At 55.7% G+C, this 22,912-nt stretch overlaps 1 protein-coding gene and 1 long non-coding RNA gene across 3 annotated transcripts in view; one reads left to right on the top strand and one right to left on the bottom strand.

Annotated features, from left to right (window-relative positions):
- Positions 1-22,912, bottom strand: part of ITGA11 (integrin subunit alpha 11) — a 150,820-nt gene that overhangs the window by 2,801 nt on the left and 125,107 nt on the right. Inside the window, exons 23-30 of one of the 2 annotated variants that reach the window (XM_090029025.1) lie at positions 22,190-22,279; positions 17,254-17,344; positions 16,588-16,701; positions 14,817-14,903; positions 13,093-13,203; positions 11,805-11,900; positions 8,884-8,997; positions 5,594-7,103 (exon numbers count right to left, since the gene is read on the bottom strand). In XM_090029025.1, the coding sequence (XP_089885151.1) occupies positions 7,032-7,103; positions 8,884-8,997; positions 11,805-11,900; positions 13,093-13,203; positions 14,817-14,903; positions 16,588-16,701; positions 17,254-17,344; positions 22,190-22,279 (775 nt within the window). In that variant the 3' untranslated portion in view covers positions 5,594-7,031. Of the gene's footprint in view, positions 1-5,593; positions 7,104-8,883; positions 8,998-11,804; positions 11,901-13,092; positions 13,204-14,816; positions 14,904-16,587; positions 16,702-17,253; positions 17,345-22,189; positions 22,280-22,912 lie in introns of those variants that run through there. The other variant, XM_090029026.1, reaches the window with a different exon arrangement.
- On the top strand, positions 500-5,408 carry LOC149852013 (uncharacterized). Its single transcript, XR_016439329.1, has 3 exons — positions 500-974; positions 1,984-4,185; positions 4,743-5,408. It is a non-coding gene; the product is annotated as an uncharacterized LOC149852013 (long non-coding RNA).

The following is a 22,912-nucleotide window of genomic DNA, read 5'->3' as shown; positions in this document are numbered from 1 at the left end:
CGTGCATTGCGGGGATGGTGTCGATGCAGATTTCTAGAGGGACTGTGCAGCGGTGAATATTTTAAAACCAGGGCTAGCAAGAGGCGGAAAGTGATAAAACAACTCCCTAAAAGGGCTGGGTGCTTTTGTAGTGTCAGGGAGGAGCTGATTGGGACAACCTCTTTGGGGATGGAGACGTGTGGGGATCGCTTCCCGATTGTTTTTTGATACCAGGCTTTCACTTTGGCTGCTAGACTTGGACTTTCAGGATTGTTGGGCTGGACTATCTGAGCTGTTGCTGGCTTGGGGAGGAATTTCCTCCTTTAAACTTTGCTTTGTGTCAGCCAAGTCCATCCCGTTCTTAGATAGTTTCTATTTTCAAAGAAGCCTCCGATGGCTTCCAGGGCATTTTGAATGCCAAGTCGCTGCCCTGGCAGCAAGGTGAAAGCAGGATGCCTCAGAGGTCTTGTGCTGGACACGGCGTGCTGGCCTAAGATAGCATCTGACAAAGTGCGCTGTTGCTTAGAGAGCTCATGCCTCCGAATTACCAGTCTAGTTTATAAGGAGCAGCTCTGCCCTGGCCTAAGCGTAAGTCAGTCCCGTTGCTGTCTGCTTCCCCACACCCAAAGCCAGGCCCTCCCATCTTTCCTAAGCCATAGGCCACCTTTCCCACCAAACTGAGAGAGAGCAAGCAGGGTCTGCAAGGATCCCCCGACCTCCACGCCTGCATGGCTTTCGATCAAATGCTGAAGGTTTCTGGTCCCCTGTTCGAGGCCTGCCTTGTTCTCCCCTGTCTCTTCTCCCAGCCAGTTTGCTGCCTCTCATCTCAGAGCTGAAGCCATCTCTGCAGCCACAGGGAAGAGGTGCAGCGGATGGGCCCCCGGTGCCAGCTTCTCAGCAGCCTGAGGATAAGCGCGTAGGGAGGAGGAACAGGAGCAGCAGAAGACGAGAGGAAAGAGGCAGCACGAAAGTGGAGCCAAAGCCGTGGTGGAGAGGTGAGGGCGAGAACGTGCTTGGGACAAAGGTGAGGGCCGGTGCCGTTTAGGGTTTTCTGTTGCCTGTTCCCTGAGGCTTTCTCACTTGTTAACAAGTGGCAGAAATGCCTGCGACTTGCCGAGGAAGGAGAGAGCTGCCATGGGGCTGCTAGCCCCGCGCGGCCCTGTGGCTTCCTGCTTGGGCCCAGGTGCATTGCGCCCAGGAAAAGGGCGCTGGAATAACTCTTGGTCTCCAGCGCGAACAGGTGTCCCCACGTGCTTGTGGCCCTCGACTTGCAGGTCGGGAGCACGACTCCGGGGGCTTGCCACGGTGTGTGCACGTGGGCTCGGCCGTGTTGGATGCTGTGTGCCGGCGGAGGGCAAAGCGGGGCCTGAGATGTGGCTCTTACTCTCCCTGTTCTCTACGAAGGATATTGCATCCCAGGCAAGCTATTGCTGCCTTCTTGGTCTCGCACCATCTGCAGACCAGCTCATGCCCAATGACCCTCTGTTTTGCAGCCCCTGCTGTCAGCTTTCCCTAATCAGTGGCCCTTTCTCCCTCCTTCCCCTGGACTTGTAAGGTAGGACAGTGGTGCCAGGGTCCATCCCACCCAGAGGCAAGGGAATGGAGAGTATCTGTGGTGAGAAAACGTGGGAGTCCTTGTTTGCAGTCTGCAAATAGAGCCCTCTGTGGGGAAACCCTTTCCATCTCCCACGTGGCTTTGGTGCTTTCTCTGCCCTTCCTCAAACAGGATTAAACCCAGCTTCATTTGCTTCTCAGCCCCAAAGGGTGGGCCCCCACCCCTGAGGAAGCGGGGTCGTAGCTGAAGCATGGCATCGCTTCTCTGGGAGGGTTGGTGGCCGGCTGGGTGCCGAGCGGGACCTTTTGGCTTCACGCGGAGCTAATGCGGGGCAGAAAAGCTGTCATTCGAATGGCCAGCTGTCCAGTTGGCTTTCTACAGTAATTAGACACTGGCTGCATGGCTGAAGGGTGCTATGAAGACTGAGTTATTTAATTTTAATTTTTCAGACCCTGGTGGCTGGGCCCCGCCTGTCTTCAGAATGCAAAGGTGTCTCCTTGCTGGCGCCCCTGCCTCCGCCGGCCTGCGACAGCTGGACATCAGGCTGCTTAATGCTTTAGCAGGTGGCACTCGGACCTGGCCACGAGCTGGGGCAGCCTAAGAAACGATATGGCCGAGTTCATCTGCCTTTGGCTAATACCTCGGCCTGGGGAAGGCCTGGGATGTACAGGGCAGGTGACTGTGAGTGGCTGGTCTCACGTTACCATGCAGAGCTCTGAGCTGATGATCGTAAAACACTAAGAGATCTGATTTGGGTGTCCTGGGAGAAGTGCTCCGGCTGAGGTTCGAGCAAGGGAAGACCGAGAGGGGATTGAATAGCAGCCTTCAACTCCTCGAAGGGGGCTTGCAAAGGGGATGGAGCTGGGCTGGTCTCAGTGGGGGCAGGTGACAGGACAAGGAGCAATGGCCTCAGGCTGCAGCAAGGGAAGCTGAGGCTGGATATTGGGGAAAACTCTCTCACTAGGAGGGTAGTAAAGCACTAAACAGGTTACCCAGAGAGGTGGTGGAGTCTCCATCTCTGGAGGTGTTGAAGACCCAGCTAGACAAAGCCTTGGCTGGGATGATGTAGTTGGGGCTGGTCCTGCTTGGAGCAGAGGGTTGGACTAGATGTGACCTCCTGAGCTCCCTTCAACCCTCATTGCCTATGATTTTTTTGTGATTTTTCAGAGCGCTGTTTCCTGCAGTGTGTTTCTCTTAAGGCACAAATGCAGTCCATATTCTTTTTCTTCCTGCAAGGTTTTCCCCTATTGAGATCCCCTTGGACCTAGTTCCCCAAAGGGGTTCAGTCACCTTTCCCTCAGTGACTCCCCTTTATCGAGTGTGAAGAAGGTGCCCAAGTATCTCTGAGGAAATGGGCCTAGGGGATTTAGGCACTCTTGACAAGTGTTTATCCTCCTGATCAAACCCTTTGCTGTTGTAGGTTGGTGTCGTGTCAACGATGACACTGGAGCTGGGCCAGGTAATAGCAGCTGGTCACAAAACTGGACTGCTGCTGATCTGCTGGTATGAGCTGAGCTATGGGGGAAGCCCAAAACTAGCTGGGGACCAAACTGCGCCCGGTCTGTGGTGCACAGAGGGAGCAGGGCACGGCTGGCAGTCTGGTGGGAAATCAGACTGTCTCCTCTGTCCCCTGGGGTTGTCACCGTGGAAGTATTTTATACAAAGCAGAGCAGCTTCTGCAAAGAGGCTGAGGGGGCCTGATCCTGGATTCCCCACCCCCAGCAGAGACTCAGGGCCCAGGAGAGTCGGGAGCCTTGACGGTGAACCTGGTGCGATGGGGCCCGTGCCCCAGGTGGGCTCTGCGCAGCCAGCGGCCTGCGGTTCCCCGCTGCCTGGGGGGTCCTGCGGACGGCCAGTCATGGGCTCGATCTGGATTAAGCGCTAGCGTGTGCTGGCCCGGCTTTTCAGAGGCAGGTCGTTGCTCGTGAAAGCCAGCAGCGACCTGGTCATGCAGCAGAGCTAAGCCAAGCAGCGGTGTGCAGTGAGCATTCAGGAGACGGGGAGGGGTGGAGAAGGGGTTGCCAAAGGAGAGCAACACGGCGCATTGGAGCTGCCCCCAAAACTCAGCCGGAGCAGAGGGGCTTCTGGCCCTGGCACGGGAAGTCCTGCGCTCACCGGTCTCTTACGCCTACGTTTTGTGTTTTTAACCACGTGTATAGCAATGCCTCAACCTTGCAGGTGCCCTCACGGTTGCTGAGTCCCGCGTGTGAACGTGCCGAACGGTGTTTGTGCTCCCACGGCTTTTAGACCCTGCGTGCAGCAACCCAAGAGCAAACCGGAGACTAGGACGGGAGGCACCAGCTCAAATGCAAGCCAGAGGGGCCACTTCTGCTCCCAAGGCTCTTTACCTTTAGCATCCCAAGTAGAGCTGATCATCAGAAACGAGTGACACCTGCAAAGGAGGCCCAGGCCCTACATATCCTCCCCGGGGACTCGGTTTTGCTTCTGCTTGGAAGGGGATAGATGTGGAGTGAAAGGAGTAGGAGCAGAGGCCTCAGCGGGATGAATATATTCAAGTGGCAGTGGCTGCAAGGGAGTGACTTGCTGCACTCAGTCGCAAACCCCCAGACCCTGCCTCACTGTTCGGGACCTGAGAGCTGTTGCTGAGTGTGTTGTGACTCCGGGCAAGAGTCCTTGAAGACCCCTTGCAGGTGAAAGGTTTTATTGAAACCGAATGCTAGTTGCTCAGGTCCAAGGCCAGCCCAGTCCCGGAGGCAGCTCAGCATGGGGGAGAGGGAAAACTCTTTAACAATAATACAGACTTAAACTACTCCAAGCTGAACGGTGATCCTATGCACATGAACCCGACTGGTTTATTTCCCAGTGCTTTGCAAAGTAGAGATGCAAATACCGAAGCACACTTCCCTGCTCTGCATGCATTATTTGCGTATGAAACAGCAGCTGACAGCAGGCAGTGCCTAAAAGAAGGAGACCATTAACTCGCTATCCATTAGCTCACGCTTCCCCACTGAACTTTTCCTACAGTACAAAAGCAGTGTGCACTTGGGCTTGAAATGCTGGTGAAGATCATAGCCTTGGGATGGGGTGGGGGGTTGTTCTTTACAAGCCCGGTGCCTTCATTTAGACGAGAGTTTTTATTTCTCCTTATTAGTGAAAACAAGAATTGAGCCTTAGCTTTGGTTTTCTTTTGTTGGAAGGAGCAAAAAATATTAGAAAACTCACTGCTCTTCATTGCTTTGGTGCGCAGCGGGAAGGCGTGGACCCAAAAGCAACACTTCCGTTGACACGGGTGCTACTCTTCGCTCCTGCGCCCGGCCGCGTGAGTGAGAGGCAAAGCCCCTGCTGGCGTCAGGTTTAGGCTGTGGCGCGTTTTGCCCTGGAGGTATGTCTTGCTTATGGTATGGTGCAGAGGAAGGGTAAGGAAAAGCAAGAGTTGTTAGATCAAAAGAAAGGGCAAAAAAAGGGCTTGGTTTTTCCATCTGCAGCATCTGAAATGACTTGCGGTGTCGTGGGCATCTTGGTTTCTTCTGGGCAGAGGGAACTTGTCAAACTGATTTCCTTTGCCTTTTGCAGCTTTGAATGCTCCTCTGTCGTCTTGGGACGCTTTGAAGAGGTTGTTTTGCAAAGGTCAGTCGGGCAGAACGAGGCGAGTCGGGGCGGGTGGGATGCGGCAGGATGCTATAAAATATTCGGGTCCTTCCGTAAGGCAACCGGACGGGGAAGACGCTCCAGCACCTGCCACTCCCAGCACTGAACGGGATTAAAGAGAGCATCCAAAAGGAGATGAGACTTTGTTCTTCGTTCAAGTCATTGAAGGGCTTTAGCACAACGATGAGACCCTTTGGGATCCAAATGTATAGGTTCATAATGGGTTTAGGGGGGTTAACCTGACAGTGTCCCTTTAAAAGACCAAAGGAGCCATGCAGTGATTGTGCAAAAGACCTTTGGGCCGACATAAATAGGAGCGGGGTGGTATAATCACAGCCCGCTCGCCTTCTGGTCTAAAGGGGTCTGAACAATACGGACCGGCACCGAGGTGAAAAGGGGTTTAGCACAGAACGCCAGCGGAAACTCTTCCTTTTTTAAAATACTGTATTTTTTAATCCTTACAAACACTAAACCAATATTTAACAGACTTTATTACACATCAGGCGGACACGGCTTCTTTCGTTCCATTCATAAAATTAATATTAGCTTAAATAATTCTGCTACGCAAAAGGTGCGAGTCTGTCGGGCAGCCCCGAGCATCTTTTTGCGTGACACCCAGCCTGTACAAGTATGCTACACTTCCCGCGTCCCGCCGGAGGCCTGTGCTCTGGGCTGGCACAGATTGTAGAAAACACTTCAAACTGGTTTTTGCTTTTTTTTTTGTTGGTGGTGTTTTCCGTTTAAATGAGTAAATATTTTTTGGAAGAAGTATATACAGCCGGACACTGAAGAGTTGCATTAAGGTGCTTTCGTCTGCCATCGCTCATAGTCAGTGCATTAAATAGAAGGCCAATTAAACTCTCTGTGTTAAATCCCTCCGCCAAGGGGATCTGTAGCTTCGGATGGACCTGACCCAGCTCCCAGACGCGGCGCTGGAAGCTCTGTCAGACCCTCCGTTACACGGCGCTGCCCAGCAGGAAGGCAATGAATGCGTTACCTGTTCAACCCACAATTGGGACAGCTTTTTGGGGGGGGTTTTTTTGGTCTCTTGCTTCCTCAGTTGACAAATTGGGTTTGTTTGGTTAAGTTGTGCACACGGAGAAGCCACAGAGCCGGGCCAGGCTTTTGTTCGGACTAATCCAAAAGTCAACCTTCAATATGAGGTATGTGGGAGAGGTTTTCTCTTTTGAGCGTGCTGAGCCGGCTGCCCTCGGGCTAACTATGCCGGCGGCGCTCTGCTCTGCGCGATAGCTATTTACATGGCGGCTGTGCTGAAGTGACCCTTGCATTGAGGATGCTTGGCCGATGGCCAGCTTAGAGCACTTTTAAATTGGGCGGCTCGTCCTTCGCGGTCCGCAGCCGATCGAGGAGCCGAGAGCAAGCTGCGTGGATCTTGGCGCCCGTCTCCCCCAAAGCGCAGGCTAAGAAACGCTAGGGCAGGAGGCGCGCTGAGGCAGCGGGATTTTATCCACCTCGGGCAAGGGAGGCAGTGCCCTAAAGGTGCCCCCCTCAGCTCACCGTGCTGCCAGCCTCGCTGCCCCCGTCCGGTTTCCTACAGCCACGGCCTGTCGTTAACCTCGCCACCCCCGCGATGCCAAGGCTCCCCGCTGCCGCCCTTGTCTTGGCCCGCTCCCCAGCTGGCACAGCCAAGGGCGAGTGAAAACCAGTTTGAAGTACCTTGTCATGCTCGTGCTTCCGTGGCCATCGGCCCCCCCACCCCCAAAAGTTTGCACCGCTCGGGTCATGGCGCACAGAGGCGTGTTCTCGTCCCGATGCAGACGGAGTCCCGCACGCAAATCCTTCGGCATCGAGACGATCATATACTCCACACTCTGCAAAGAAATGGGGCGGTGGTGCTAGCCGCGCGCTACCGACCCGCGAGGGTGCCTCATTCTAACACTTTGGCGTCAAGCTCTTGCTCCGTGTCTCTCTTGGGACTGCCACTTTTAAAAAATCCAAGCTGTAGGAATTAAAGGAGAGACAAGAGAAAAACCCCCGCGTTACTTCAGTGGCTGGCGGTGACCTGGACGTGTGGCAGGGAGGGGGTTTGGGGAAACCCCCCACCGAGTTGCAGCAGAAATGCATTGGCCAGGAAGAATCTGTGGTCCTGGCTCCAATGGGGCTTCCCTTTCCCTGACGCATCACAGCTGCTGAAATACCCAGCGGCAAAGCTGATGCCTCTGGCTCAGGTGAGGGCAGTGCCCAGAGCCTCAGGGCAATGGCCTGAATTATTTTCTGCACGTGGCTTTAATCCGTTAATAGCGGCGCTCAGGAAATGTGGATTTCACTGACCGGAGCGCGCAGATTCCCAGTGCAATCCCATCTCCGGCAGGGATTAATCCCCCCTTGAGGCTTACGAAAAATCCCCTTTGATTTCAACTCCTAGAAGTCCTGCTTTGCAATTCAGGGTGGCGACTGATGAGGCATCTCATGCCATCAGACGTGGCAATTAGCTGCTCGGGCCCAGCGGGTGAGTGCTCCCCGGCCTGGTGGGCTGCACAAAGCCCCAGGGTGGCTTGCTCAGAGACGCGGCCCTGACCTTTGCACAGGGCTGCGTCTCCCTGGGGACTACGCCTGCCCCGTCCGCGTGCGCCGAGGGCTGGGCAGAGCCTCTGGAGCAGGATTTGTTTTGGTGATGGTGAAAGCTGGGTGCAAGGGCTGCCTGAGCCAACCCAAAAACCTGCCCTGATGGAGATGGGCCCCTTTGGGAAAAGCATCTTATTCAACCCCGGCTTAGCAGTGCTGGGGGTGAAAGAGCAGCAAAGACGTGTGTGATCACTGGGGGAAAAAAATGCTGAACCAGCCACGCCACCGCACGGGCTGGGACTTCAACTCTAGGGCACTGGGTCCCGGGGCCTCTGCCCACTCCTGCCAGGGGATCACATGTGCTCAGATCCACACACGTGCAGGCCTGTATGCAAGATGCTCGGTGCGGGTGTGCTCCTGTCTCAGCGCCTAGTTGTACAAGTGGCTCTCTGCACCCACTGCGTGTGGGACTGCCTGGTTTGTCCACGGGCAGGTCCGGCTGCCTCCGCGAGCAGCGCTCGGGTTTTGGTGATGCCTCTGCCTGCCCGTCTCCGCATCTAAATCCCTTCACGGTACAGCCCCCAGCAGAGACCAGGACACCGCTTGCCCCTGCCCCAACCCTTTGTGCTACTTCTACCGTGCAAGCCAGTCATCGTTGCCTTTGCCAAGCTTTCAGACCCGCTCCCCGGCAGCCAGACCCTCCTGAAGCCACCGTGGCGGCAGGAGCGGTCTGCCCGCCTCTCCTGAGTGCCCTTCCCTGTCGGACCGGCTGCTCGCCCTGCCCGGGGGAAGCCACGTGCCTCTGCTCTACACGCCAGCCGCTCACACAGGCAGACGCTAAGCCAGCCGGTCCAGTCCCGTGCCCCAGCTGCCAACCGGATCCTTGACGCCTCCCCAGCACGCAACCGGGGGCTCGCGGCTGGGCTACCAGCCCGTGGCCCGTTCCAGTCCATCCGTGCATGGAGGGAGGGGGCAGGCCTGGGGCCTTGGAGCTGGGCCTCTGCTGCAGGGGTCCCTGGCAGGGGATGCTGCGGCAGGCCAGACGCCCTCTGCTCAGCAGGACTGCGGGGAAGGGCAGGGGCAAAAGGCATGCACGAGCACAACGGAGCAGCGCGAAAGCAGCAGCAGGAAGCGCCGGGTGCAGCCCGCTGGCCTGTGCTCGCCAGAGCCCGGGGCGGCCAGGCAGGCTGCACTGTGGCCGGCACCGCCCTTACCTTCCACAGCGCCAGGACGAGGAGAGCCAAGAGCAGGAGCCCGCCCAGGGTGCTGCCCACGATGATCCAGATGGGGATCTGCGAGTCCTCCGGCTTGGAGACCGTGAAGGTGATCTGCCAGGAACGAGTGGGGCATGAGCCTTCAGCCCCTGCTCCTCCCCACCCAGCGCCTCAGGGGGTCCCCGAAGGCAGGGGCGTGCTGCAGCTGTACGCCAGGCTTGTGACCCCCTGCCCATGCCAGCTCAGCCTGCTGCCACGGGGTGGAGGCACGGCCACGGGTGGCGGAGCCCCTTGCTGTGGGCACGGCCCTCAGGCGCCGTTCGGTGGCACGCGCCAGCGGGGTTGCCCACGCAGGGCAGGATGCTCTGAGCCGCCGGGCTCCCAGGTGAGCGTGGCATCCAGCTGGCTCTGGGCAGCACAGCCCTGCCGGGGGAGGGTGGCACAGGCAGAGGTGCTGTCGTGGCGGCAGCCCGCTCCCTTGGCGTGGAAGAGACCAGCTTCACGCAGCAGCCACGGGAGGGCAGCAGCACCCCACGCCTGGGAGCGCAGCCCAGGCCTCCTGGAAGCTGGCGGCCCATCAGTGTCTGGGGTGCGGACACGTCTGCACGGATCGTGGTCCCTCTGCCAGGCTGCAGGCCTGGGGGCGGCTCTCCCCGTGGCCTGGCGTGAACCCACAAGCACGGCTGTGTTTAGGGCTCTGGCACGGGCTGTGCTTGGGCTTCGAGGAGCTGCATGGCGCACGGTGCCAGCCCTGGGGAACCCAGGCAGGCCCAAAGGGCCGTGAGGACCCGGCGGGGAGGGAGCCACCGAGCCCCCGGCACCCCGGATAGCGGGTGGGGCTGGGCCTGCCGCAGAGCGGGGCGGGAGCCCGCATGGCTCGCGCTGGGTGCCATGACCCGGGCAGGGCCCGCAGCGCCACACGGCTGGGGCGGGGGCCGGCTTGTGGGTCCGCTCTGCTCGGCCCTTGTCTGGGGGAGCACAGCTCAGCCCTGCACAGAACTGCCCGGCCCTGAATGGCGTGTGTGTGTGTGTAGGGCTCCTGGCTGTGAGACTGTGCGTGTGTGCGCGCACGCGTGTAGACATCCTTGTTATGAAAGTGTGTGTATTTGTGTGTCCACATGCATGCAAGTGTTCATGGGAGGCGGGGTGCGCGCGTGCATGCGCAAGTGTTCTTGCCCTCTGTGTATACATGTGCGTCTGTAGGCATCCCTGCTGTGAGACTGTGTGTGTGTGTGTGCGTGCGTGCGTGCGTGCATGCATGCATGCAGGTGTCCTTGCTGTGAAAGTGTGCGTGTGACTGTATGTGTGTGTGTGCAGGGCTCCTTGCTGTAAGATGTGTGTGTGTGTACAGGGCTCCTTGCTATGACATTGTATTTGTGTGCGCGCATGTGTGAAAGAGTCTTTGCTCTGTATATATGTGTGTGTGTGTGTGTGTGTGTGTGTATGCATGTGCAGGTGTCCTTGCTTTGTAAGAGTGTGCATGGGTGTGCAGGGCTCCTTGCTTTGAGCCTGTGTGTGTGTGTGTGGGTGGGTGGGTAGGTGGATGTGCAGGTGCTCTTGCTGTGAAAGTGTGTGTGTGTGTGTGTGTGTGTGTGCGTGTGCGCATATGCGTATGCATGTGTAAAAGTCTTTGTGTGTGTGTGTGTGTGTGTGCACGTGTGTCCAGGTCTCCTTGCTGTGACAGTGTACAGTGTGTGTGCACACATGTGCATGGGATGCTCCCCTCCCCTCCCCTCCCCTGCCGTGCACTGGCCTGTACCACTCCCGTGTATTAAAACCAGCCCCAGCTCGAACCCCTCGGAGGCTCCTTCCCCTCCTGCTCCCTGGTGTAGGACTCTGCATCCAGAGCACCGCGGCAGCCTGGTGCCCGAGAGCCCCCTTTTTCTAGCACCCATAAAATAGGAGTGTTGGGGGTATCCTCTACTGAATGAACAGTTTGAAAGTGATACAAGTGGTTGGGCACTGAGACAGACAATGCGAATAGACACAGAGGCTTCATCTTCAATCGTGAATGAAGAGGAAGCTCCATTCTCACAAGCAAGGAGGGGAAAAAATAGCTTGAAGGGTTTAATGGAAAAGAATCGTTAGTTCTCTTCTCACAGGTGAAGCAATTTGGAATAGGGACCCAACGGGCCTGAGGCATATTTGGAATGAGGAAATTGGGGCAGCAAGGAATATTGGGTATGGATAGCTTAAAAAAACTATGGATAACCATGGATTTAAGTAATAACATTGTGCTTTGTGGATAACGACATGGTGGGTAAGTTCCCCCACGTGGTTGCAGCAAGGCATAGATAGATGCGCTGCTCACAAAGCTAAAGAAAACATAATGAAACCTGAATGGGAAAAAGGGGCGCTTGTACACGGTACGATGTCCAATAAGTTTGCACAGGTGTGGGTCCAATACAAACTGGAATGTGGGAAAATTGAAGCCCAGGTGTGAACTGTTGGGCACCCCCGAATCAACACAAACATCCAGCTGAAGCTGGAAGCAGCCTACAGGAAACTGTCATTGCTTTGCTCGAATGGGGGGTGGGGGGCTGGATGGCTGTGCCAGGGAGGTGACACAGGCTCAGCTGCCAGCCCTGAGGGTAGGATAGGATCCTCCCCGGGTGGACCCTCGTTGCCACTGTGGACCCTCCATCTCCAGGGCCCCTGGTTTGGCACTGTTAGGTCGGAGGGTCTCTCTCTCTCCCCCAAGCCACGATATGCAGGTTGAAGGGCTGAGCTACGCGGACCCACACAGGCACTCTGGTCTGCTGGCACTGCCACTAGATGGACCTGAGCTCAGGTTGCCTCCTCCACCGCAAACCCACCTGGGCCTGCTCCCCTGCACCTTCCTCATGCAAACACGGGGCGTCAGAGGTGAATGTCCTCAGCGGGCACCGCGTCTAGTGGCAGGGGGAGGTGCCCTCGCTCACCTGGCGGCTGGGGTCCTCTTCCCTGAAGACGAAGGGGCTGCGGAAGCGGCGCTGCAGGGCGGCGTGCGTGGTGAGCTTCAGTGCCTTGAACTTCAGCTGCATGGAGAGAACGGCGGCACACGTTGGCGCTGGTGGGGCAGGGCCCCAGCCCACTAGTGTGGAAGCCCGTGGGTGCCCGCAGGACATGGCTTGCCAGCTGCAGTGAAGGCCCTAGAGGGTGGGGCTGGTTGTGGGTCAGCAAAGGGACCCCTCTCTTGCTAGTTGGGGGTGCCCTGTGGTGGGTCAATGCTCCTCTTGAGACTTCAAGCCTGGCTAGAGGGTCCTGCCACTCCACTCAGGGTCAGACCACTGCTATATTTGGGGTCAAGGAGAAATTTTACCCCATTGTCAGATTGATACGGACTATGAGTTTTTGGGGGGAAACAGCCTCTGCCTGGGATCTCTTGAGTGTATATTAACAACCTTTACAGCAGCAGGATGTGGGCTGCCCTGCTCCCCCTGCTTTAGCTGTGGCAGGTTTGGGTGTGACGTCTCGTGTTGTGTTAGGCTTGGTGGTAGTTTGACTAATGATGGATGTGTCTGGGATGGTTGGGATAGGGATGGTCTTGCCTCAAACAGGGGTTGGACTCGATGATCTAGGGAGGACCCTTCCAGCCCTACTTTGCTATGATCGCCAGTAGCTATGGGCCCCGTTCCCAAGTGGGACCCAGCCCGGCCATCAGCTTTGAGCTGTGGGAGGCTGGGCTGGGTCCCACTTGGGAACAGGGCCCATAGCTCATGGCTGCTCCAAAGGCAAGGCGTTGGTTTGTGTGCAATGCCGGGTGGCCAGCGGGATGCTAGGCTAGAGGTGGCTCTCACGCATGGTCCCCCACGCAGTCCCACAGGCCTCTTGGCCTGCCCAGTCTCAATGAGATCTGTTGACTTTAATGCACCTGCTCTTGTCTTTAAGGGCCAAATTCAGACCTGGTGTGAGCAAAGGGATCTCTACAGGCTTCAGAAGCGTGGGCCATGCTCACACCAGCCATGAGGCCGGTGGACATAACACTTCAAAGATGCAAGGGTGGTGCATCAGCTAAGCAGTGCGTTAGCCGCGTGGAGGTGTCCTGGGACATTTTTGGAGGAGTCTTATGGTGCGCTAAGCAAAGAAAAACATCATTGCAGACAGGGTCATGCTCCATGGGGCAGGGAGGTGTTTGGGAGTAAACAAAAACCCCACAGTTACTGTACAATTTCTCCTTGAGGGGCTCTCGTGGTTCATGGGCCACACAGCCCATGGACCAGCACTTACTGCTTTCAGTGACTTCATCCACAGGTAGCCACGTAAGTGAAAGCCAATGTCCTCATTGGGAGTGAGTTTCACATTGCAGTCGATGGACACGACGTCCGAGTTACTGTGGTTCTGAAAAACAAGGTATGTTGGCCGGCTATGAACGCGGGGCCGCTTTTTTGCTGGGTAGTGCACAATGCTATAAAACCCCCCCATATTCCTCCCACCTTTACACTGGTAATAATGAAAGCCTACATGGCCTCACTCCACCGCCTTATTTTACATTCCCTGCGAAGCATTTTTGGGGGGTTAAAATTTAGCCCTATTCAGCACTAAGAGATGGGTCATAACCAAAAGCTCGGTTCAGTCTTGCACGCTGGCACCATGGCAGAGGGAGGGAGGTGGGAGCCAGGGAGGTGGGGATGTGGGCTAGAGCAGGGCTGTGCACGTCCTGGTGGTGAGGAAGACTGTGGAGGGAGTGCCACTGCGCCACAGCCTCCATCTCTGGAGGGGTTGGGGTTGGGGTCGGGGGCTTTACAGCTCGACCTCGTCTCTAACCTAAAGCAAATGGTTCTGTGCTCTCTCTCTCTCGCAGCATGGAGGCCTGGGCACGTGCACACACTAAGCGAAGAAGCCTGCACACACACGTGCACACCCATTCTCACAGCAAGAAGGCCTGTATACACGTGTCCATGCATGCACACACACACACACACACAAGCATTTCCATTGTCACAGCAAGGAGGCGTGGACACACACGTGTGCACATGCATACACACACATGTTCTCACAGCAAGGAGACCTGGACATGCATGCACATATACACAGACACACACACATGCACATGCATGCACACATGCACTCACACACACATTCTCACAGCAAGGAGGCTTGCGTACACATGCACATGCATACACACTAGGGCTGTGAGAAGCTTTGGGTGGTGATTTGATTCGGAGGAGATTTGGCCCGATTCGGTGGCCGAATCTCCAAATCCGAATCAAATCAAATCAGGGGACCAGTTAAAATTCTGACTCGATTCGAAGCTCTCTGAATTGATTTGGAAAAGATTGGGAGAGCTTCGGTGATTCAGGCAGTCCCCAGTGGCTGCAGCAGGGAGCTGGAGCCGGACTTGGAGTTGGTAAGTAGGGGGTGGGGGAGTGGGGGCTGGGGGAGGGGACCATGGGGGAGCCTCTGCCAGCCCCCAGGCCCCCCATGGCTGCCCTGCCCACCGTGGCTCTGGTCCTTTAAGAAAAAAAGCAAACAAGAAAACCCCCAGGACTCGCAGCTCTTGCAGCAGCCGCGGGGCTTTGAGGGGCTCGTGGAAGAGCCCCCCATGCAGTGCAGGGCAGTGGGGGCAGCCAGGATAGGGCTGGGAGAGCGGGCAGGGGATGAGCCTGGCCTGCCTGATTCGGAGATTCAGCTGATTTGGCAGCAGCCGAATCACCAAATTAGATTTGGTCGAATCAATTCCAGACGGCGATTCGAATCACCGAATCGAATCTCTGTCCCCTGAATTAGCCGAATCCAAAGTGAATACTAGCCGCTCTGCACAGCCCTAATACACACATGCACAGTCTCTCTCTCTGTCTCACAGTAAGGTGACTTGCATGTGCACACACACACACTCGCAGCAAGGATGCCTGCAGTGGGGTGCCATCACCCCCCCAACTCTCTGGTCCTGGGTGCGAATCGGGGGCAGGAGCGCTTCAGAGGCGGAGGCAACGGCGGTGCGCGCTGCGTACCAGCTGTGGGGTGCGGAGCAGGTCCTCCTCGGTGGGCGTGCTCCTGTAGTCGGTGTTGTTCCCCCAGACGTTGCATGTCGTATTTGCCTTCAGGGAGCAAAAACAACAGAGTTCAGAGCACCGTCATGGGAAAAACTCAGCCAGGACCTCTTGGGATCCTCGTTCCAGACCCTGGTAAGCAATCCCGTTATGCCATCCCTTCCACAACTGCGTCACGGTCCAGTTTAGACCCAGCTTGTTTGCCTCAATAGCCCGGAGCTCGTGGCCAGAAACCTCTTCTACCTGTCCCATCAGGTCTGTCCTTCGTGGTACGTTTACTCTCTACAGGGCTAAAGGCCGGGTCCATAGCTGTAAGCGTCACTGATTGTTGGATTCTCAGCCTAGAAACTCTCTTCTGGCCCCTTTCTCCTGAACTGGCTCGGGTGCGATGCTAAAGCCCGGAGAAGCACCCTCGCACAAGTCCAGAGCTTTAGCAGCTCACCTCTGAATGCATCAGCAAATGAAGGGACTAATCTCCAACTGCAGCTCCTGTGTAACCCCCCACGATGTATTCAGGGCTGTGGGTTGAGCATCACGGCCCAAGAGGCGGCAGATATTCAGCAGGGGAGAACATCATTGCCCTGAAATCGAAAAGGGCGCTTGTGCACATTATCGGGTTTCTCTGCCTAAAGATATTCTCTAGGTGGATTTCCCTCTCGCAGTGCGCCACGGCAATTGATGTTCCTGTTTTTTGTTGCTGGCCTCGAGGGTCTGAAACGGGGGTTATAATGGATGCTGTGTGTGGCCTTCACAACCAGCAATTGGTTTTTTTAAATGAGCGCACTTAGTACTGTTGACGGTTAGCAAGCTCTCCAGACTTATTGCCGGTAGCTCTTCCACGGCAGGAGAGGGGCTTACCACCACGGATGGCTACTCTCCTGGGAGAACGCAAGCTGTAAGTGCTGTTGAATTCAAGTCGACCTGTCTGTCACGGTTCGCGGGGTATTTTTCCTCGCTACCGAGCAAATTCCTCCCGAGGGGGCGGGAGAGGGGGTCCGGAGACTGGACGCGGAAGATGAATTCATGTGGTTTTGTCAGGAGCGTGTTCCCCGGGCGAGGTCCTCATGGCCCCGCGTGCGGGAGCATGCTCGCTGCCCAACAACAACACGTGTCCAGGCCAAAACAGCAATGGACGCGGGCCCTCTTACACAAGGCTGCCTTATATCGGATGCTATGTGAAGGACGTGCCACCGTGGAGGAAATGTGATATCGAGATGGCTATCGGTCTCTCCCTGAGCTCGCTCCCCGCTTGGGAGTCTCTCAGGCTCCAGCCGACACCCCAGGCAAAGCATAATTATTTCAAGAACTCATTAAATGCGGCCGGGAGGTTCGTTCTTAGAAATACTTGGCCAAAGTCGCTGGCTGCTACCATTTTCCACGTTTCCAGCCAAAGGAACGCGGCTGGAAGGGGGAAGGAGTCTCCGGGCATCTGTAAGAGCTGAACCGAGTCCAGATAGGTGAGAAGATGACTATTAAAGCTGGCGGGCGCTTTATGGATGGAAAGAAAGTGTCACCCGGAGTGCCATCGACCCGCCGTTCGTGGCATGTGACGTTCCAGTGCCCTGGGAAGGAGGCCTGGCCTGTGGGCTCAGCGTCTGCTGCAAATCCTGGCTTAGGCCCTGAGCAGAAGTGGGTCAAGCTCCGAGGACAGCGAGCCCAGCTTCAATAAGGGAAATATTATTTCAAGTGACGGCACAAATCTATGTGGCGGGGAAAGGAAGCAAACTGCTACCTGATCCACGACGAAATCGGTCAGCAGCAGCAGGCGATTCCCTCCTCTCGTGGCTACCGGGACTGTAATTTTAATGGTCACCTCGTCGACGGGGAAGAAGCCCAGGTTCTGCAACTGGAAAATGGAAAGCATATTGTTGTAAGGCAACAGTTAAGTGTTTGCGCTGGAGACGCAGCAGGGTTTCTTGCTGCCAGGTCCTTCTCTGGAATAAGTTGGGGAAGTTTGTTGTGAGATGGATCCCCCACCCCATGCCTTTTATTCAGTAACCAACTGACTGGAGATGTGTTGGGAGCAATTTGAAGGTGGTTCGATGGTGCGGAGACCACCTGCTGCCCACGGGTGACCATGCGACCGGTCGCGCTTCGGGCTCCTTGCCTCTCTAGGTAGAGGTTTTGGGTCCTTGGTGGGGCAGCACAGTCCCAGGAGGATGGGGGGTGAAGCTGGGTGGGTGGAGGGTGGTGAAACAATTCCCACCGTTTCCTGCCCCTTGGCTCAACCGTTGCTGCCCTTCAGTGAGGACATGCATCCGAAGTCCTGCAAGGGGAAAATCACAGGCAGGACTGCTTGGGAGGGAGATGTGGAAGGGAAGGGAGGGGTAAAGATCAGCCCAGAGCCGGTTCGCCAGGCAGTGCGCGTGCCAGCTGACGAGATGTCTGTACGACTCACCTTAAATGTGCAATTAAAAGGAGGGCCGATGCTGTCGTATCTCTCCAGCGAGCTGTTCGACTTGATTTCATAGTAGTCCAGACTCGAAGCCCTGCCGCGACAGCGAACAAGAATGGGTCATGCCTCCACCATCCAGATGGGACGGAGACGCACCATCAGAAACGAGAGGACTCTTGTATCCGCCCCCCCTATTCAAGACCAATAAATTCACCTTCTCCATGCACCGCGCCTGCAGTGCTGGCATCTGGGGACTTGCTCCTGGCAATATATGCATGGCAAAGAGAGCCCAAAGCTGCAGCAGCTCTGGGGACAGAGCTGTTAGTGGGCGTGCGGGTGGGTGGACAGCTGGCTATGCCCTGCCCAGGCAGCACTGGGTCTCCCTTGAGAGACAGCCTGACTCATGGGCACTTTTCCCCAGCAAAATGAAAGCAGGGCTTGTGTTTTATTGCCTTTTCAGATGATTTTTCCTTTGGAGTTTAGGGCTGCTGTGGGACTTTTTCCTCCTTCATATCATCATTCTTATATTTTTAACAGCACAGGCCCCAGTGGCCCGGAAGGGCTGTATTTTATGTATTGTAAATCTATATAAATGCATCAAATATAGGTATTTATCAGCTGGAAACTGGGGGGGAAGGAGACAACATGATGTGATCAGCAGTGGCTCGCAGACTACAGTATAGACGCCTCTCCCGTGCAGCATGTAGCACTGTATTCGTAACACGTTCCAGGATAGGTGTATTTACTGATGCACATGCATAATGCACTGGGCTAAAACCACCCTTAAAAGCTACCTGAAAAGAGTCTAATATACTCAAGTACCATTTTTTTCAGCTCTCCATTCTTCTGGGGTGGGGAGGGGGAGGGAAAGGGTTTCCTGGCATTTTTTCCTGTGTTAAAATGAAAACAAGCACTGCCATAAATCATACTAAATAGTAAAGAGGCTGTTTTCCATGCCCTACCGTCTGGAGTGTAAGTAGTTACAGAAAGGCTCCAGGATCTGGTAGAAATTATAGCAAGGGCAGCCTGGAATGTGCTCACGGATCCTGCCTTTTTCTAACGGGGTAAATCAATCGCGTGAGCTTCGGTTCCCATTGCTCCTCGAGCTGAGAGCATGTCTAAGGCAGGAGATGCATTTCCTAAAATCATCCCCCCGTTCCCTTCCCTTCCCATATTTTTGGGGGAGATTAAGTTGGACGCTGGGGCTGGGCCTTCAGACCCACATCAGCGGTTGGGAACCTAGGCTGGAAGCATGATTGTGGTCTATTATTGTAACTATTCAATAAACCAGTTAGATAAAAGAAAAGCTAACACTCTCGCTATTTAATACAAGAGTCACGTGCTGATAAAACTAACGCTCTCGCTGTTAAATACGCCTCCCACATGCTTCCACGCCGATGAAGCGCACATCGGCTCATGGCGTTACGCTGCTGCGTTTTTTCAGCCTTTGCTGAGTCTGATGCATAGCATGGGGGGGGTGTAGGGCCACGTGTGCCTGATTTTATATTTCCTTTGTATTTTTTTTAAGCTAAGCTGAAAACAAATTCTCCGCATGAAGGCCCCACTGGCACTTGTGGAAAGCCAAGCCCTCTTTGGAAAATACCATCGCTGCTGCTGAGTCTGCAGAAAAGAGCTGTTTTCCTACGGCAGCTATAGTAACGAAGACTCCAGGGCAACAGGTTTGGGCTTTCCTTGGGGGATGCTGTAAAGCCGACGTGCAGTTTGCTCTGGGGTTTGTGACGCTGCTTCCAAATCAGGGTTACGATGTCTATACGGTGCCCCTTGCCAGAGTCTAGGAGTGGATGGCCCCTTTCCAGCTCCCTGAATAATTCAGAGCGACCTGGAGACTGCTCTGGTCTGGGCTGGGAGACCAGCCGCAGGGTGAACGGCTGCGGTGCCAGGTCCCTTGGCTGTGTGCTCCTTGCCTGGAGCGGCGAGCTCGAGCACGGCCTCAGGAGAGCCCAAGTGCCACCTGCAGCCGTCGCCTATGGCCTCGCACCTCTCACAACTGAAGTAGGGAGCGTTCAGAAATGAATGTGAACACAACATTTCCTGGAAAATGCCACCCAGGCTTCTGCTCTCCTGTGCGCTGAACTAACTGGCATTAATGCAAATGGGTTTTTTTTTTTGCAATGGCATCTAAATTGGAAGCATATCACTGCCACAATCAGCTTTCGAGCAGGTATCCAAACGTCTTACCCCAATCGCTCACGTTTTGCTCATTCCTGCTTTCTGTGCGCGTGATTCACAGACCACACGGTATGTCTAATCGGGGAGGGGATGAAACCTCTTCAGCGGGGCTCTCTGTAAATTCAGGGCTCTGGGGATCTGGCCGTGAGAAAACAACGTGTGCTGGAGTCCTGCTGCACTACTGCCCCGTTCTCATTTACTGCACCGAAGAGAACGTGGGTTTGAGCTTGAACTGAGGCTGTAGCAGAAGGACATTGTGAGGTTGACCTTTACCTCTGGACCCTAAAGGGCCAAGAACTTTTCTGGACAAGAAGGCCTTGTTGCAAGTGACTTGTCGGCACCTTGGATACAACCGTATTAAAATCTGCACCCAGCCTCTGAAAACCTTTGACTTGCTTGGAAAGCCAATTCATATGGAAATGAATGGATTTCCCCTTTGAAAGCAGGAGACTGACTGACTGAGGGTCTGGTCACAGGTGACATGAAAAAGATGCTGCGCACTACACTAAGGTGGGCTTTGCTGCCCGGCAGCTCTTCTGGGGTTCGTGTCCACTGTGCCATAAATGTGAGGTAGCTCGCCCCTCGGTGCTGGGGGCTGTAAATGATTTCACCTTCACTCTTAGGTAAAACCATGCAGATGGAGAGAGAGCAGGAATAGCTGAGATGCAGTACGTTCACACCCCGCCTTGCCGCGAGGCAGCTGGCTTGTGCGCCCGTGCCCTGAGAGCCCAGTGGCTCTGGGCCGCAGCAAGAAACCCGGCTGTCTGAGACGATGGCAGCGCTGGACCCACGGTGTCCCGGCAGCACCGTAAGTCAGGAGCAGCGTGCTTTGGAAGTGTGCGGCCTGGCAGTTGGGCCCACGCTGACTCAGTTCAGATGTGCCATGATGGAGCATCGTACCGGGTTTGCTCTGAACCGGCCTGCGGGCGACTCTCCCAGGAGCAGCGTCTGAGGACAGCCTCGGTCAGGAAAGGCTGGACTCAGCCCTTTGACATGACATAGTGAATGCTAAGGCAGCTCTCATCCTCATCCCTCTGTGTCCCAAGGCCGGGGCACGCTTTGCTGCCCTTTATCCCATTCTCCTTGCTGGGTGGCGGGCAGGTCAACTGCTACTAGCCCTGTAACTTGCCCCCGTCCTGTGTCTCATCCCCTCCCCAGGCTGCATTCGTGCTTCTGCAATAAGCATGGCACTAGGTAAGCCAAGCCTCCGAGGGCTTGTGAAAGTCCTGAGAAGCATCTTGTTCAGCCAAGTACAGCTCAGCTCTGAATGACAGAGCGTGCCAGAGGGCAAAAAGGCCGAAAGGACAGCGTCATTGGGGCACAGTCTCCCCCAGGCAGCCATGGAGCATATCCGTAGCTCTGCACTGTTGGGTGTTTTTTCCATGGGTGCAACATGCAGCTGGTCCTGGCCAGCCCATTGCTGCTTTATGGGGCTTGGCTTGACACTCGCAACTCCTGCAGCTGGAATGGGGGCAGCTCTGGAGTTGGCGGTGCCTACAGGACAGGGCATCTCCAGTGACGGTGAGCTCATCCCCTCGGCAGTCCTGGCCAGCAGACGTCCCTCCCTCTTGGCTGCTGTGGGGCCTGCTTTGCTATGCCCACATCACTGCACCCTCCTCGGCAGCCCTGCCAGTGTGCTGAGCTGGGGCCTCTGCCAGGACGGCCCTGTGAGTCACCCCTGGAAACCCGCCTGTGTTTCTCCTCCTCTGGATGCCAGGGCAGCCTGCCAGGGCCAGCACAGGGGGAGCTGATACCCACGGACCCTAGCAAGGGGCACAAGTCCTGCAAGACAAGCTCCTCTTTTCCCCAGAGCCCTGGGAAAGCTCTGGAGCTCATGCCCTGAACCCGTGCAACCTTGGGCATGTTATTTGGTTGCTCTGAGCCTCTGAGATCTGCTGGCTGGGGACAGGGTGGGTGGGGAGTTGGGGACAACTCCTTCCCTATGCCCTTCAAGGCATCTTGCACAGCATCTCCTTCCAGGCTGTGGGGCTCACCATGCTTGGCCAAGGGGCACATGCAGGCATAAGGATAGAGGGCTCAGACCCACACTTGGACCTAGCAGCTTGTGTGAGGCTATTGACAGACAGTGATTTAAATGGGGGGGGGTGTTCAACCCCTACCCAGCAGGCTGGATCCACCCCCCAGAGCCATGTCATCCAGAGCATGGGTTGTCTCATGGAGCCTGTAGGGAGCCTGCAAGCCATGGCACTGTGCGCTAGATCCGATGTGTGGGATGACATGGAGCCCGGGGAGCCCAATTCTGGCCAGACAGAGGTGGTACAGGGCCCCAGGGCCTGATCCCAGTGGTTGCATGTGCATGTTGGTGTTGGGGAAGTGATGGCATGGGGCCTGATGTGGCCAGTTGACAGCCCTGTGCCATTCATCTGGCCCACTGGGCCAAAAGTGTGAGCGCTGCTGCTTCACGCTGTTGTAAAAAGCAGTGGGAACTTGCCTTTCGAGTGCAAACCTTGCCCATCTGGATTTACCTGCCACACTGGTATGAGCGAGAGCAACAGCCAACTCCAACCTTGGAAGCAACACCGCACATGACAGGGCTTCAGCACCATTCCCGTGGGTTTGGTAGCAGACAGACACAGGGCTTATAGCAGACTATTTTATACTGCTATAATTTACTACCGGTGTAGCTGGTCTGGCTGGGCAGAGCCTCAGCACGGGCCGCAGGGCTTGGGACAAGTCTGTCCAGCAGCCAGTTCTGCATTTCCCCACTCCCCCTGCCGTGAACACGCACCTGGTGAAAAGGAGGTCAGCTTCATACTTCAGGTGGAAATTCAAGAGGGCAGAATTATCCTCTTTGGTGGTGTTTCTTTCTTCGCTGTCACTGAAACACAAGAAGCCAAACAGCAATGAGGGTGCTTGGTCCGGCAGGTGAGACTGTCTGCCCTGGTGGGAAGATTAATGTCCTAGCTGTACCATGTGGAGCCCAAATGTGAGCTGAGACCCTGCCCTAAGGTGCTGACAGGGCTATAAGGGGCTGCCAGGTTAAATTTATGATCTGCCAAAAAAAAGAGAGCAGCTTTTATTTGGTGAAATGAATTTATAGGCAGGCAGGAGAACCCTCCTGAGTGCAACAAGCTTCTGCAATTACTCTTGGCTTGTTGGGTGGGGTGGGAGGGGGAGTAGGGAGCAGCTGCTAGGTGGCCCTGATGGAATAGGTGTGTAGAAAAAAGCATTTATAGCTGACCCAGCATGATTCATGAGTCCTTCAAAGAGCCGTCCTCCCTCCAACACCAGCGAAGGTGGGAACAAACATGGCCCTGTGTCCGTGTGTGGTGGTGTTTGCATGTCCTGGTGTGTGGGACGTGGTTCCAGCTGATGCAGAGAACAATAACTTGTTGCTCCATTTGTAGGATGTACCAGGTCATGCCGGACCCACATGTTCCTGGGATTTGCCTGTGCATGTGCATGTGTCCTTCTGGGCAGGCCTCTGGGTGGTCAGTGCTTACTGACTGTG

The sequence above is a fragment of the Crocodylus siamensis genome, chromosome 15, assembly GCF_052110815.1.
Source record: "Crocodylus siamensis isolate JL-2025a chromosome 15, ASM5211081v1, whole genome shotgun sequence".
Lineage (NCBI taxonomy): Eukaryota > Metazoa > Chordata > Crocodylia > Crocodylidae > Crocodylus > Crocodylus siamensis.
The sequence above is the reverse complement of the archived record's forward strand: the minus strand, read 5'-3'. Positions and strand labels throughout refer to the sequence as shown.